This window comes from Leuciscus leuciscus (assembly GCF_965113295.1).
Source record: "Leuciscus leuciscus genome assembly, chromosome: 8".
NCBI lineage: Eukaryota > Metazoa > Chordata > Actinopteri > Cypriniformes > Leuciscidae > Leuciscus > Leuciscus leuciscus.
Genome location: NC_138732.1, coordinates 23,332,886 through 23,348,297, shown reverse-complemented (window position 1 = coordinate 23,348,297; position 15,412 = coordinate 23,332,886). Strand labels below are relative to the sequence as shown.

At 36.1% G+C, this 15,412-nt stretch overlaps 1 protein-coding gene and 1 long non-coding RNA gene across 5 annotated transcripts in view; one reads left to right on the top strand and one right to left on the bottom strand.

Moving 5' to 3' along the window:
• The window catches only part of klhl4 (kelch-like family member 4), a 48,449-nt gene that overhangs the window by 16,006 nt on the left and 17,031 nt on the right, over positions 1-15,412 (top strand). For both annotated transcript variants that reach the window (XM_082177276.1, XM_082177275.1), the window contains exons 2-5: positions 5,905-6,072; positions 10,667-10,803; positions 11,037-11,233; positions 15,175-15,387. In XM_082177276.1, the coding sequence (XP_082033402.1) occupies positions 5,930-6,072; positions 10,667-10,803; positions 11,037-11,233; positions 15,175-15,387 (690 nt within the window). In that variant the 5' untranslated portion in view covers positions 5,905-5,929. The remainder of the gene's footprint in view (positions 1-5,904; positions 6,073-10,666; positions 10,804-11,036; positions 11,234-15,174; positions 15,388-15,412) is intronic.
• LOC309504274 lies at positions 7,723-9,880 on the bottom strand. Of its 3 annotated transcripts, XR_014208042.1 has the most exons (5): positions 8,937-9,879; positions 8,682-8,746; positions 8,523-8,581; positions 8,336-8,439; positions 7,723-8,089 (listed from the first exon to the last, which is right to left on the bottom strand). It is a non-coding gene; the product is annotated as an uncharacterized lncRNA (long non-coding RNA). The 3 variants fall into 3 exon arrangements; XR_014208041.1 differs by having other exon boundaries at positions 8,523-8,746; XR_014208040.1 differs by having other exon boundaries at positions 8,336-8,746; positions 8,937-9,880.

Genomic DNA, 15,412 nt, shown 5'->3' with positions numbered 1-15,412 from the left:
ATTCTCAAAACTATCATTTTTGCTGACAGCTTCTTTATCAGATCCACCATCAAGTGAGAGTGACATTAATATTTGATCGCCTTCAGTACTTGCTCTGCAGTAAATCACTGAGCCATTTAAAGCAACACTATGTAACTTTTCAACCTTCATTATATATTTCCAAGATCCTTGTGATGGTACATCGACTTACAATAGGTTGAATGACACGTCTGCCATAGCCTGACAGGGTCTGTATCGCTTTTACTGGCACTATGTAACTTCGGGGTTCGGGTAGTAACCAGAGCACAAAAAAAACTACAAAATTCGACTGCTTTACGGCATACGTCACGTCCCCCACCACATCGTCAAATTTGGACGTGAGAGGCCAACCAGCGTTTGTTTTCGGGTTGTTTACACCTGGCCACTTCATGCGTTTTCTCAGATCGGATAGCTATCCGATCGTGAAAAGTCCAGGTTTAAATGCCCTCCGAAACGCATTTGAGACGGATTTGAATCCGACCACTCAAACCACTTCAGGAGGAGATCTGAGACGCATTCCAGACGAAACTGGACAAGTGTAAATGCATGGTTGTTGAAACCACATATGTAAGTTGTACTCCTCCCAAAAATGCTAAAAAATAAAATAAAATAAAACGTGTGAGAGCGTGTTATAGGCTATATGTTATATCCAGATATGACGACGCGCTGGAACACGCATCACCGTGCATCAAGCCAACGTGCAAACTATCGCAAATCAAAGTGAAAGTAAGTCGCAGACACTTAACACACAATCTTCATCATTAAAAGTAAAGAAACGAAATGATCTTACCAGGGCTGTTACTGCTCTCTCTTATTGCGGTCTTTGATTTTGACATTTTAGCTGATGATCTATAAAATGCAGATCATGTCTGTTGCTTTCGGTGACGTGAACTCCATTAAATCTGCATAAAGCGCGAGAATTGAAGATCGAATTTAAATCCGTTTCACAAATCAGATAGCTATGCCTCACGAATTAGTTTGCCAGCTGAACTCAGGTGTTGTGAGGTGTATTTATCACGTAGTCCTGAGGGATATCAGACAACGCCGTTTGATGTTGATTCCTGCGATTATCATGAGAACAGCTTTCAATATCTCACATAATTATCAGGACATAAATAAGCCTAATGTAGAGGTTGTAAATAGTGTAAACGAGCACAATTTGCAAACTATTATGATAAATTGCAATAATCATGTCTAATGACATCATAACGGCCAATGTTATGAAATAATGCGACGTACATTTAACTTAATTGATGTTATCTGGCATTTTGTAATGTTTACATTCCAATAAAAACAACACAAATTAAATTATACAGTAGGCCTAGATTATAGACTATTTACTTGTGATTTAGCTGCAATCATGTAAAAAACGTTATAATATAATATATTTACGACAGTGCAAGTATTCCACAGCGACTCTAGGGATCACTGTTTGACAAAAACACAATTTCTACTTAGTGTGGCTTTAAAGTTTTGCTGATGATACTTCCTATTCTTTTGTTTTCTGCCTGCGGTAACTATGAGTGAAACGACACTTCATCATTGTGTATTAGACATTGCCACATTGTTGAATAAAGGTGAATTGCACTTATTCAGTCATCAAAGATTAAATTACTGTTGTGCAGAAAAATATACTTACACTGTTACACACCTGGGGTCGTTCGAGACCCTATACAATTTTTACAAAAAAATTATGGGAAAACAGGCGTTCTTTTATAATTTTCTTTTTCTTGTTATATTGATTCTAATGAATAGATTGAGGAATACTACGAAATTTTATGTCTAACTTAAAAAAAAATTATGAGGAGGAGGGTAGTGAATGACGCCCCAGGTCACTAAAGACCCGAGGTATGCATCTAAGGGTTGAACATGGAGAGAAGATTCAGAAGCTGAATTATAATACATTGTTTACATTAACAATGAAACATCTTGTTCAATGACATTTTGGAAGAGAGAGGCAAATTGCAATATGGATGAAAACCCCACAGACACACAGAACTGGTTCAGTTATTCTTTTTTAAGCAGGAAAGCACTGTTGTGCAGCTTCGACATAATGTTTGCACTGTGCATCACTGAATAACAAAGCACGCTTCAGAAACCAGGAAAGAGACACTGACACGCTGTTCTATGAGGAATAAGATCCTGCCACTTAAAATCGCTTAGGGCTGCTTCCGTATGTTTGCAACCACTAGCAGCTATTTCTTGAAAGGTCAACCGAATACATGCGCAGAACACACGTGGGCAGAGATGCTGACACATATTTCATTATAAGATCCTTGAAAAATCCTTCAAAACTACCTCCTAGCAAAATTCTCATTTGATTGACAACGACTCTGAGCTGTACCACTAAAATTGTGAAAGCATGATTATAAATATTTTTGTGCAGTTTTTGTTGAGAGTATTGATCAAAACACTTATCAGATATGCAGAGCTAGTGCACTTTAGCAAATCACAGTTTTTAAAGAATAAAATATTCAAGGCAGATGATACTACTGATGATAAGGATCTGTTTTTGAAAGAAGGGGATGATGTAAAATCCCTTTGTGGTGCTCCACTCTGTGTTAGGCTCTTGAAATAGCGTTTGAAGAGCCTGTTGGCAGGCACTTGTCAAGAAACGCTCAGGTAACTGTAACAACTTCCCACTTGTTATTGATCTGGTTGAATGGAGTGATACAGTTCAAGTTCAATAACTGCTCAGATGCTGTACTGATATGGAGATATGATGGGTTATGTAATACACCACAATAGATTCCTATAAATGCCCTCTGAATACATAGTATGCAATATTTCATAGCAGTTAAACTACTGAGCTGCTCATTCTTCCTGTTTATAGTGCATAATGATTAAAATTTTACAGCAAGTACTCGAAGACCAGTGTATTATTAACACCAAAAAAACATTAAAAGATAAACATAAAAACAAGCAACGATAAATCTTTTCAAAAGCAATTACAATGTAAGATTAATACATAATACAATATGTATGAAACTCCGATATTATTTAAGGGTTACAAAAATGTGGTTTTGTTTGCTATACATCATTTTTCAGATGTATTGTGGCTCTTAAAGACCCTTTATATAAAAAGCCAATTTCACAAGCAGAAAGAAAACATTTTCAGTAAATTTACAACCTTTCAGAAAGTGATACAGAAGCAATTTGGTTCTCCGATATTGGTAGACATAAAAGTCCTCTCAGCATTCCTTTGAGCAAAAGTAATGCATCTAGGTTTTTACAGCCCCTCTTATGTTGGCTTATTTCTTATTCAGTACACCCAGCTCTGTGCCAAAATGTCGTTATAATGTCATGGAGATAAATTACCCATCTATTTAGCATAAAAAACAACCCTATAATGACCAGAAGGAGTCTGGGACTGGTAGCCTTTGCTGTCTACACAATATAAATACGCTATTGTTAAAGTTTTAATGTCGTGCAGCTGCAAACGTATCCCTTTTAATTAATAAAAACATGTTGGCATAATGCAAAGAATGTGATGTACATTTAATGTCTTCTTTAACACTTGATTGTCTTATGCAACATCAGCAGCTACTGGCTTTAAAACCAATAACCGAAGCACCACACATATTTCATCTGAACACTTAAACTGTTTATCCTGTGGTCTGTTCAACTAAGGTACCATTATCTCAAAACATAATAAAAGGGAAGCATGCAAACGTACACTTTTTGGATGCTCTACAATAGCCTAAAGTATATGTGCGATAATATTTGATATGATCCGTCAGCCAGACAGCATGAGTTTGGCTTTGCATGTTGCATTAGATCAGAGCAACCCCAGGACAATTTTGAATGTTTAGAAGTCAACCCCCTTCCGCTTGTAAATATCAGTGTGATCACCTACCCCTGACAGCTGACCAGAGAGATAAAGATAATGTATTCCGTATGAGAGTCACCTTGCTCATCAAGCCAACTCATGTCAAGCCAGCTTCATCTTTTTAAATGGGCCAACTGACTGCTCATCACAGGTATTCTGCTATAAAGTGAGAATAGAAGCGTGTATCTGAAATTAATGTGATTTATACGGCAGTATGTATAAAAACTAGCTCATATGATGGAGCAGGTCTGCCTTCAAAGTCGAGGACACAAGGGTGAAATTCTGCTTCATGCTTTACGCCTCTAAGGACGGAGTCACAGTTCACAAAACCACTGATCCAGTGAGCGCAGCTTTCACTGGGATTTACTTTGTAATTAAAACTTTTACGAGATCATAACGTTTTATCAGGTGCTTAATATTCATTCCCAACTTTATGGTTTTGCAACTCTTGAAATGGACAAAAGGACGTGCAGCTATTAAAAATATCACAATGAATACTTTGTTTTTGTTATGCAAATCTCGGTTGACTGCAGTTAATATAACCAGTCATACAAAGCAATCCATAATTGCAGAGTTTTTGGAAAATGCCTTTTTTTTTTATGGCATTTAATTACAGAAAAGTAATCAAAATGCATACTGTGCGTCCCTACGGCAGCTAGACTTTTTTGAACAGTGTTGTGGACTGGTTAAATGTCAGCCACGGATTTGTTCCGTGAAGGACAGCAAAATAAAGGCTTTAGATTGTTTGCTGTGAGTCAGAGGGATTATTCAGATGCAGCACAATGGCTTGTAATCTACCGGTCTGCAGAGAGAGCAGCTCCGAATTTACATTATCAAGGCTCTATGAAGAGACCAGATCCCCGCAAAGTCCTGTGCATCCAAAAGAATAAATAAAAACAGTGAAGTTTGTGCAAATGGTAATCTGCCCCTTTGGAAAACTCTGGCTTTCAATCCACTTATTTACGGAGTTTAGCTCTAATGGTTTCAATTTTAGCTCTGACAAGTGTGAAGGAAGATATACATAGAATCACTAATGTCCAATTGGAAGAAAAAAAGAGTATTGTTATGACTTCAGTGTATAATTCACACATACAAAAACTGCATCAACCAACATGATGACAGTCATTGGCGGAGCTTGTTTTTGTGGGTGCAAACTCCAAAAAATTGATAAAGCCATCAAATAGTCTAATATTATGAAGGTAAAATCGGCCATTGCTATCATTCTTTGAAAAAGCTATAAATGTGTTTCTTTTATTATGACATTAACAGCATGTGTGCTGCAGAGAAAATTGATGGAAAATGGCACAAAATTGTTCATGACATACTTATTAAGTTTGCTCAAGCTAACTGCTTTTCCAAGTAATATTACAAATTTATATTCAAAGACCTTGCCTGTTTGGTATGTCATGGGTTCACTAACTGAAGCACTGCTGTAAGAGTCAAATAACCCCTAAATCTGCATGTCCAAATAATACTTTGCCATACACACATTTCAGGAATATGTCCACCCAGATGATAGATATGTTAAAGGAACAGTTGCCCCCAAAATGAAAATTCTGTCATTGTTTAATCACCCTTGTGTCATTCCAACCCTGTAAGATGTTTTACTTTTCTGTGGAACACAAGAACAAAAACAAACATTCATTTTGTATGGACCAAAGAAAGGAAGTCATACAGGTTTGTAATGATATGATGTAAGTAAATTATGACAGAAATGTAATTTTTCTCTTTGATCTAAACTGCTATTAAACAGCTATTAGAGTTGGAAGAGTGTTCTATAAACACTGAAGTGCACATGTCCGTGACTCATGCTTTACCGCAATCCAAACACATTTTCTCCAACATGACCTGTCAGTCAGTGTAACTCTGTGGAACCTCAGAACTGACGGTTCAATTGAGGGGAAAATAAAAGATGAAGTCACAGGTGGACACAGCAGCTTGTGCAGGTGTTAGTTACGTTTTTCCTGTCACCCGCGTAGATCAAATAGCCATATCAAACTGACAGAAGCGCACATCGCTCGGTCTCAGCTCAACTCCGATCTTCCTCTTTCCCACAGGTTGGCTTTGAACAGTCTCTCTAGGATGAGCTCCAACTGCTCAGATGAGTTTTTCCAGGCCACAAATCATGCGGAACAGACCTTTCGAAAGATGGAGACCTATCTTCAGCACAAGCAGCTGTGTGATGTACTTTTGATAGCTGGAGATCACAAGATCCCTGCACACAGGTGAGTCTCCACCGAATCAAGGCGTTTCAAATGTCCTACTTTCACTGCAAAAACAGACAGCTGAACCGGACATAAGGGAACGCTGCTTAAAATTCAGTGCAATACTTCTCTAGAAATCAACTGAAAAGAGACTGAATTTACATTCATCTTTCTTAGACAAAATCAAACTATTAGTACAGCTACTTAAAACAACTAAATGCTATCAGTAAAGCTTTCATTTTACTCTTAGTTAACTTTAGAGGAATAGTTCACCTAAACAGACTCCAAAAACATGACATTATTCTTCACAAAACAAAAGGAGAAACATTAAAGAGCTGTCCTGTTTTTATTTAATTTATTTTTTTATGCAATAAATGTGAACTGGAGCTTTCAAGTTTCAAGAAGGCTGCACAAGCACCATAAAATTGTTCATTATGATTCATGTACTATATATAGTCTTCTGAAGTCATATGTCTGAAGTCTTCGTGTAAGGAAGTAGAATAGAAAAAGAATTCACACAAAAAGGAAAATTCTGTCATCATTTACTCACCCTAATGTGGTTCCAAACCCAAAAGTCTTCCATTCTTCTTCAGAACATAAATTCCTTATTGATCCTTGTGCATCTAACAAGTACTACTGAGCTTTTGTACTTTTTAATGTGTTAGAGTTTTGGTGGAAGATGAATGAAAGGCCTATGTGTTCAGAATGACATGAGGGTTAGTAAATTAATTTTACATTTACATTTTTGGGTTCCTTTAATACATGAGTCTACTACAATCTATTAATACTCTAATAAGACTTAGTTGACATGTAGTGACAAAGTTACTTATAGTTACTAGAATGTCTAAAGTGGACCATTAAAATAAAGTGTAACCACGTCCCATTACAGAAATGTACAGACGCACTGTTAGACTTTTCAAGGGTTTTTTACAGTAACTTACTGGCAACACTGTTGCCAGTAAGTTACTGTAATTAAGAGTTACAGTACCAAACCGTATTTCAGTTTTGTGTAATACAGTGCATTACTGTAAAAACGAAGCTAATCAGTACAGTGCATTACTGTAAAAACTAAGCTAATCAGTACACTACTGTAATTATTTTTATTTGTACTAAATATAAATTAGATTTGATAATTTTGATATATGATTAATTTTATTTTTATCCTACATAAGTACTACTTTCATACAAACCAATTAGACAAAGTTATCACAAAATACCATTTATTTATTTAAAACATTTCATATATATCACAAAATAAACATGCCAATGCTGGAAATGATGTGTGAAATTTTTACACATTAATGGGTAAGTTTAGAGACAACATTTTTTGTGTTAATTTTAACTCATTCATTGTGTTAATGATTTTAACAAAGTAAATATGTCAGAGAGGTTAGCACAAAGATGTGTAAACGTGTTAAATTAACACATTATGTGCTGTCCTTCACTGCAAACATTTTTGAAAACATACATAAAATCATAAACAAAACATTAGCATTTGACTAAATGAATGTAGAGTCATTGGTTGTTTAGCTTATACAAGTATTATAATGAAATATCAACCATTACATTCATAAAACTGCAGAATATAAATACATTAAGCATTCAAAAAGGAAATGTCCAAAACAGGACAAAACATAGTTCTTTTCACAATACAAGACACATAACCCCACCTTAAAAATAATTTCACTTATTTCCAAAAATGTGTTGGATTCATGTACACTGGTGGCCAAAAGAAGTATTTAAGTGGCGTAATGTTTTTGAAAGAAGTCTCTTTGATGCTCAAGAAACATTTATTATTATTATCAATGTCTGACTGTCTACTCCATCTTTTCTACAGCATAGGAGTAAAAGTCATCATCAAAATAATCTTTAAAAAGCCAACACAATGTTTTTGTCCACCTTTGTGAATAAATGAACTTCTCCAAAGATTGGTTCCTGTTCAGAACTTGATTGACAACATCAGAGTGTTCCCTGGTCTGCATGCGTGCCCACAAACACAAATGTACTCAGTCCTTCAGAGGAGATCCCGGTTCCAAAACTATATGAGAGAGAGAGAGAGAGAGAGAGAGAGAGAGAGAGAGAGAGAGAGAGAGAGAGAGAGAGAGAGAGAGAGAGAGAGAGAGAGAGAATATTAGTGTCACAATATTTTTAACCTCCTTTTTTGTTAATTTTTATTATTATTTTCACAAAAACTTAAGAATATATATTTGTAAACAGCTTTTGTCAATAAATAGCATACAAAAGAACTAAATTAAATTATGCCAGATTAAATTTTAATACTTACAAATCCTAAATTCTGTCCAAAAATGCTGAGATGCATAGAAAGAAGTTGAACGACTGAAATAGATGATTTTAGCCCATTTCCGCTTGTCTGCAGTGAAGGAGTACCTGTTTGAGACAAATACACAGTAAGATACATGCAAGAAATCACTGTGTGATGATCGTTCTCCTTCCTACAGTAGTTAACCCACCTGTGCGCTGATATTAGGACCTTCCTAGTCAGGTGGAACTGCAATGGTAGAGTCGCTGGCTAATAAAATATAAAAATAATGCAAAAATATAAACTTAAGTTGTTTAGAATGCTAGATTTGGTCTGAATGAATTAGTGAGAGTTTTACTGCAGTGCTTACCTGGATACATTTAATCTGGTGAGACTGAACAAAGACAATGGTCCATCTTCTGATTGGTTCATTTGCTGTGTAATAAAGTTAGACATAATGCAAAGGTCACTTATTTGATATAAAGTTAGCCAATTTTATAGAGATTTTATAAGATATTGTTAGCTACCTAGTCTGCACCAGTGGCTCAAAAGCAATTTTCACATAGTGTATGCTAATCATTTCAGCAAACTTATCTCAAAATATATCACAAATGGGCTGGCCTACCTCTGGAATCTTGCTAAGTCACTGGCGCGAATTGGCGCTTTGTTGCAGTTGCCTTTAAACACAAAAATGGAAGTAAATATTAAATTCCATTAAAAAAAAACAACTATAATATGGTATAGTTTGCAAACTAATGCTAAAACTATAAAGGTTCTCATCAGTAGGCCAACATTAGGATATAAACAGAATTTCACATTAGTTTATTCACATTTATTGTTAATGTAAACGCGTTGCTCGTTGGCATATTTTAACTCGACAATTCAATAATCTAACAAAGTGTGTAAAATGAAACGTTAGCTCAGTTTACCATGGTAAAGTTCGTTACCGCCATGTTGACGACGAGTAACGTTAGGCTAACGTTAACGTTATAACATACGTTAAACTGGGCACAATCCTGTCAACATACACAGAATGTTTTTTTTTTTTTTTTTTTTTTTTTACCTTGCTTGCTGATCTCTCTCTCGGTGAAGTGAATTCCGTCTCTTCCCCGGGCCAGACACGAACGTCGCGATCCAACAAAAGACAGACCCCATTACCTACACTGGATGTCTGTCTGACGCGACACGACAAATCCCAGACAGTGTAGTGATGCGCCGCGGCCGTTATATTTCAGACGTAGTCCGATACGAGTCCAAGCGCTCGCACTAGTTCTTACAAGGGATAAACAGGTTTGCATTTAAAGGTCCGGTCGCTTCAATGTGTCCAATATAGACAGCCTCTGGCTATTATAGCGTTGTAGACACGTGGTGTAAGGCAAAAATTAGGAAATAAAAAGCACGGTGGAATGGTGCCAGCCAGAGAGGCAGTTACGTCAAATACAGTAGTATACAGCAAATTTAAAAAATACAGTAAGTCTCTGTATGTGGTGTTAGACGTCACAGAAAATTCCCATGATGCAATTGGAATCACAGTTATTTACTGTAAAGAGAAATAGCAGTATAATACTGGGGGATTTAAAGTAAATAACTGTAGAAATTACAGAAAAGTCTAACAGTGTGGTTTTGTGAACCAATCTGTCATGTAACTGATATAATTCTCTCATGAACGTGTTACGGAGCTATGGGGTGCAGGGGGTTCAAGATTTTCAGTGAATAATGTTTTTTGATCTGTATCTTACACAAAGATACAGTTTGGCTTCAGAAAACTTGAAATATATCACACAAAGACATTTTATGGTGCTTCTGCATTCTTTTTGAAGAATTCACCAATTCACTGTAATTTCATGGAAAATTGCAATGACTACCTTGATCAAAATTCTGAAAAAGTCATGGGTTTGCAACAACATAAATTAAGGTAAAATGATTACACAATTTTCATTTTGTGTTCACTGTTCCTTTAAGGACAGATATGCAAATAGTAGCGTCAAGAAGTGTCAAAACTGTGCTGCATGCTCCATTTCAAACTACAGAGCGTGTTGAACTTTCTTCAAGGACTCTAAAACAGTGTTTATTTAAAGAAATCTCTCGGCCGCTGCTGAGTGTTTTGATGCTATTCTGTTGGAAAAATCTCTGTAGCCAAAGCTCAACTGCATGTCCCAGTTTGACACTAAGCTCAATCAACATCATCCCAGAGCCGCATGAAACAACCTGGTGAAAATAGCTGCTCACACAGCACTGAGATAAATATTTTTGTATGGGAGGAATTTTCTACGAAGACGACTCTGGAGAGGTTGTTTGAGTTCATCGTGAAGTATGCGGTTGCATGTTTAAACATTTTTGCACAATTATTTGCAGACTTGTCCTGAGTGCAGTTTCAGACTACTTTGCTGCAATGTTCACAAATGATGTGAGGGAGGCAAAACAAGAGGAAATTAAAATGGAGGGTGTTGATCCTGAGGCGCTGAAAGCACTGGTTCATTTTGCTTATACTGGTGAGTATCTACATTCCACTTGCGGACTTTTTGCGTGCACTAGTAGTACATAGCAGATGTGTGCCATCCACAAACAGATCAATTTTTTTTCCGTTGATGCCAGTGGGCAAAACACTAATTTACAAACACAAACTAACTGTTTAACATATTGCACCAGTTAAACATAGCATTTTATCCCTAGAATAATTCTGAAAAGTTTCCTGCATATTTAAGTATTTTCTCTAAATTTACAGGAGTCCTGGAGCTAAAAGAGGAGACAATTGAAAGTCTTTTAGCTGCTGCTTGCCTCCTCCAGCTCTCACAAGTTATTCAGGTCTGCTGCAACTTTCTGATGAAACAACTGCACCCATCCAACTGCCTGGGGATCCGTTCGTTTGCGGATGCACAGGGATGCATGGATCTTTTGAATGTCGCTCACAACTACACTATGGTAGGACCTGGCATACAAAGTAGCTTGTCTAGGATAAATTATAAATTAGCTATAAATAGCGCTAACATTTGTCCTGACTGCTAGTTGCTGACCTTTTACAGTAATTTTCACAGTCGTAATTGTAGAATTACAGTTAAATAACGCCTGTATATTTTCACAGTGAATGGGAGTTGAATGATTATGATGGTTGTAGAATCCCAATGATTATCTGTGTCTGCATTACAGTAAGCTCATGCATATTTACAGATTAACTAGTATAATGTCTAGAGTACAAGCTGGCGATGTTCCCAGCATGCACTCTGGCATGAATAAATTATGCGGTTTCATTGTTTTACTATTTGCCGGTTTATATTACTGTTGCTTTTTACTTATTTTGTAATGTACAGATGCATTTAAATTTAGGCTTGTTGATTGTCAGAATAATTGATTTTTTAGTATGTATCTCATACTAAAGGTTCAGAGATAACAACCATCAGGGGAATATTCATATGAGATATCAACATTTAGCATACAAAACCCAATAATCATGGGTTTTACCAAAAAGGAAAACAATTGTAAAAAAGATTATGAATTATTTCTGTACTATAACACACAATATTTCCACATACAGTGTAGGGAAATATAGATACTATAGATTGTAAGTTAACATCAATTCTGTGTTTTGTACCACTATTACATTGGCTGGAGGAAAATGTAATATAATTAAATTAAATGTAATTAAAAGTGACAAAGGTCAAAAATCCCAGCCAAAAGAAAAACTAATCACCACAATGATTTCAAAAGAAATTTAAAGATGCTTACCCAATTATCTTGAATTATATTTCAATATTTATTCATCTGGTTTTTTTTATATTAAATTAAAAGGTCTGTTATCATAGAAAATGACACTGTTATCACAGTACAATTCTAGACATAGTATTTTCATGTAAGAAACTACTGCTAAAGTAAGATGACTTATTCAAAAGGAGAAATTTATCCCAGAATATCCAAGCAGCTCTTTTCCATACAATGAAAGCTAAATGGTTATCAGAACTGTCAATCAAAAAAATTTAAGGCTAGACATTGAGTAAATTACAGACTGAAATATATCATATGATTTCAGAGTAGCCTACTTAGAATGTAATGCATGAAACATGTGGACTGATTTTTTTAGCAAATTTTTAATTTTTTTGCCCTGCTTGACCGCTCCAGTTTTCATTGTATGGAAGATAGCAGCATGAACATTCTTCTCAATGTCTCCTTTTGTGTTCCATCGACCAAACTAAATTCATAAAGGTTTGAAGCAACATTAGGGTGGCAGAATTTTCATTTTGAGGTAAACTTTAAAATAAAATCTTGTACCTGTCAACTTTTTTTCCTGCATATTGAAAAACAGGAAATACCACAAGTTTTAAAACCTAGTCACTGACATAGAGAATTCCAAGCATAAAATTACTTGATGTGACATTTTGTATCTCAGCATGCGGTCAGTCTAAAGGGGTGTGCAGAGCTCTTTGATGTGTGAGAAATATAGCAAAAGCAGCTTTGGTTAAATAATGCCAATACATTAAGTATTCTCAGGAGCCCAAGGATCCACAGAGCACATTTGCTTGATGGGCATTTCTCTTCCCAAGTGTGGAAACAACTTAGGAAGATAGCCGTTATCTCCTGAAGGACATCTGCACAGGCTGTTTACAAAGGGCTTTCCAGAGCAGAGAGGTTAATCTAATCAGAGAACACAAGCAGAAAATTTCCTGTTCCATCGCTTCGGTAATGAACACAGCGTAACAGAGCTTCCTGGTTTGCTTGCTGTGGTGTTCAGATTATAAAGTTATTTTTTAGCTTGTTTTTCCTTGTTTCTGTCTCATCCTGACATTACATCTTTTTTTTTTTTGTGTGTGTGTGTGTGTGTGTGTGTGTGTGTGTGTGTGTGTGTGTGTGAGAAGCTGCAGTCTTACATGGGTTAATGTCTCAGTTCAAGACATCTATGGCCTGTAGCATGCTGGAAGTCAATGTATTTTCTTTTGAATGTAAAATGGAGATTCGTTTGCAGTCACAAGAGGAAAAGCATGTGCAGAATAAAGCAACTGAGACAACGCTTAGATAAATGACTGACAACACAAACACTGCTCTAAGTCAAATTTCCCCTCATAAATACATTAGATTTGGCGCAACCCATTAAATTCTCACATCCTCCCTTACAATTTAATCCATTTAGATCTTACGGAGCCTTGTGCCTCTCACACTAATATTGCTGCAGGACCTGTTACTTGCTGTTCAGTTTAATGCCCTTGCCTGAAATATATGCCCTGAGAGGCCTTTAAATAAATGTTTGCAGTGAAACAGAATTAATGTATTCAATTAATTGCCAGGGTGCTTGTGATGGTAATTGCGAATAATGAATCTATATCAATGTCACCAGAAGAAGTAGGGTTTAAATCTATATTGAGGAGGGGCTGAAAATCAATGCATGGTACTCATTTAATTATGTGTGTCTGAGCTAAGCTCCGAGAGCCCAGGCACGGCTTTAGCAGGGATGATGCTGTTTAGATCTGATTAATGATCAATAGGATGTTTACTACCCTTATTTGCAACATAATCAATGGGGATTACTTCTGATGCACAAAGGAGACTCTGGAAGTGCCATAAGTAATGAACAAGCTTGTTAGAGAGATTTCCGGCATCCTCTTCACTTGCTACAAGTTGATCCTTTGCAAAATGGTTTTATCAGAGAGCAACTCGGATGTCCTTGTGGACGCACTGGAGCAGATCATTATATCACTGATATGACATATTTTTAAACATTTAGTAGATTCTCAAAAATGCATCATTCAAAACAAAGATGTTATATTTTGTGTCAGTGCCATCCACTTGTTAATTCGTGACATATCGAATACTCTTTCAGGTCCAAACCTCTACTCCCTTTCAAGTGAAAATACTAGCTTAACAGTAGTATGTGATCATTAATTATTCATATCACTATTTTAAACGAAGCTTTAAAAAAAAATTATAATCATGCTATTCACTACACTCTCCAGGCTCACAAACTCCAATATTTGTATGACTCCTGAACAAAAATGATCACTGAGATTACAGTACAGGGATTACACTTTATTTCGATAATCCACTTTAGACATTCTACTAATTTTGCAACTACGTACATGTCAGCCAACTCTCAGTAATTTGCAACTACATGTCAACTAACTCTCATTAGAGACTACTAGGTTATAGTTTTAGGGTAAAAGTTGACGTATAATTGTAAAGTTACTTGTGGTCAGTAGAATGTCTATTGGGGAACCATCAAAATAAAGTGTTAGCAGATATTAAAGGGGACCTATTATGCCCCTTTTTTAAAAGATGTAATATAAGTCCCAAGTGTCCCCAGGATGTGTCTATGAAGTTTTAGCTCAAAAGACCCCACAGATCATTTATTATACAATTTTTTAGTGGAATGAGATAAATTACACACACTGCCGGTTGTACACACACTGCCGACACACATTTATGTTCAAACACCATGTAAAATTGAATTTTGCACAATAGGTCTCCTAGACAGTCTACTAACACTCCATTGACTGCTATTGATAGTAGAATGTTTAAAGTGGACTATTGAGAAAAAAGAAAAAAGGGTCACGCGGTATGGAGATAAAGATTAGGATCATGAGTTTTTGGTAGTACTACAGCACATTAGTGTATATAAGTTTGCGTTTGGAATCTGAAGAAGTGTTTGTTGTACAAGTGTTTACTTGTAACGTCAGACTTAACTGGACTGCTGCATCTCACAGTGAGAAAACATTTAAATATTTAAAATCATTAAATATAACTGATATTTTAAATAGGCCTAAATAAATATATTTTGGAATTGTACATGTAGTTCAGGACTTGCAATTAATGTCTCATAGCATTTATCAATGTCTCACAGATTTATAATATAAACCAAATACAATTGCTTAATATTTCAGGAACACTTTCTAGAGGTCATTCAGAATCAGGAGTTCCTCCTGCTACCCACAATGGAAATTGTCAAGCTTTTGGCCAGTGATGAAATCAATGTTCCAGATGAAGAAACGATTTTTCAAGCACTGATGATGTGGGTTCGCTATGATGTGCAGCCCCGGCAGCAGGATCTAGGAGTGTTACTGGCGTATATTCGACTCCCCCTTTTACCGCCACAGGTTTGCCAATAACATGCATATGAGA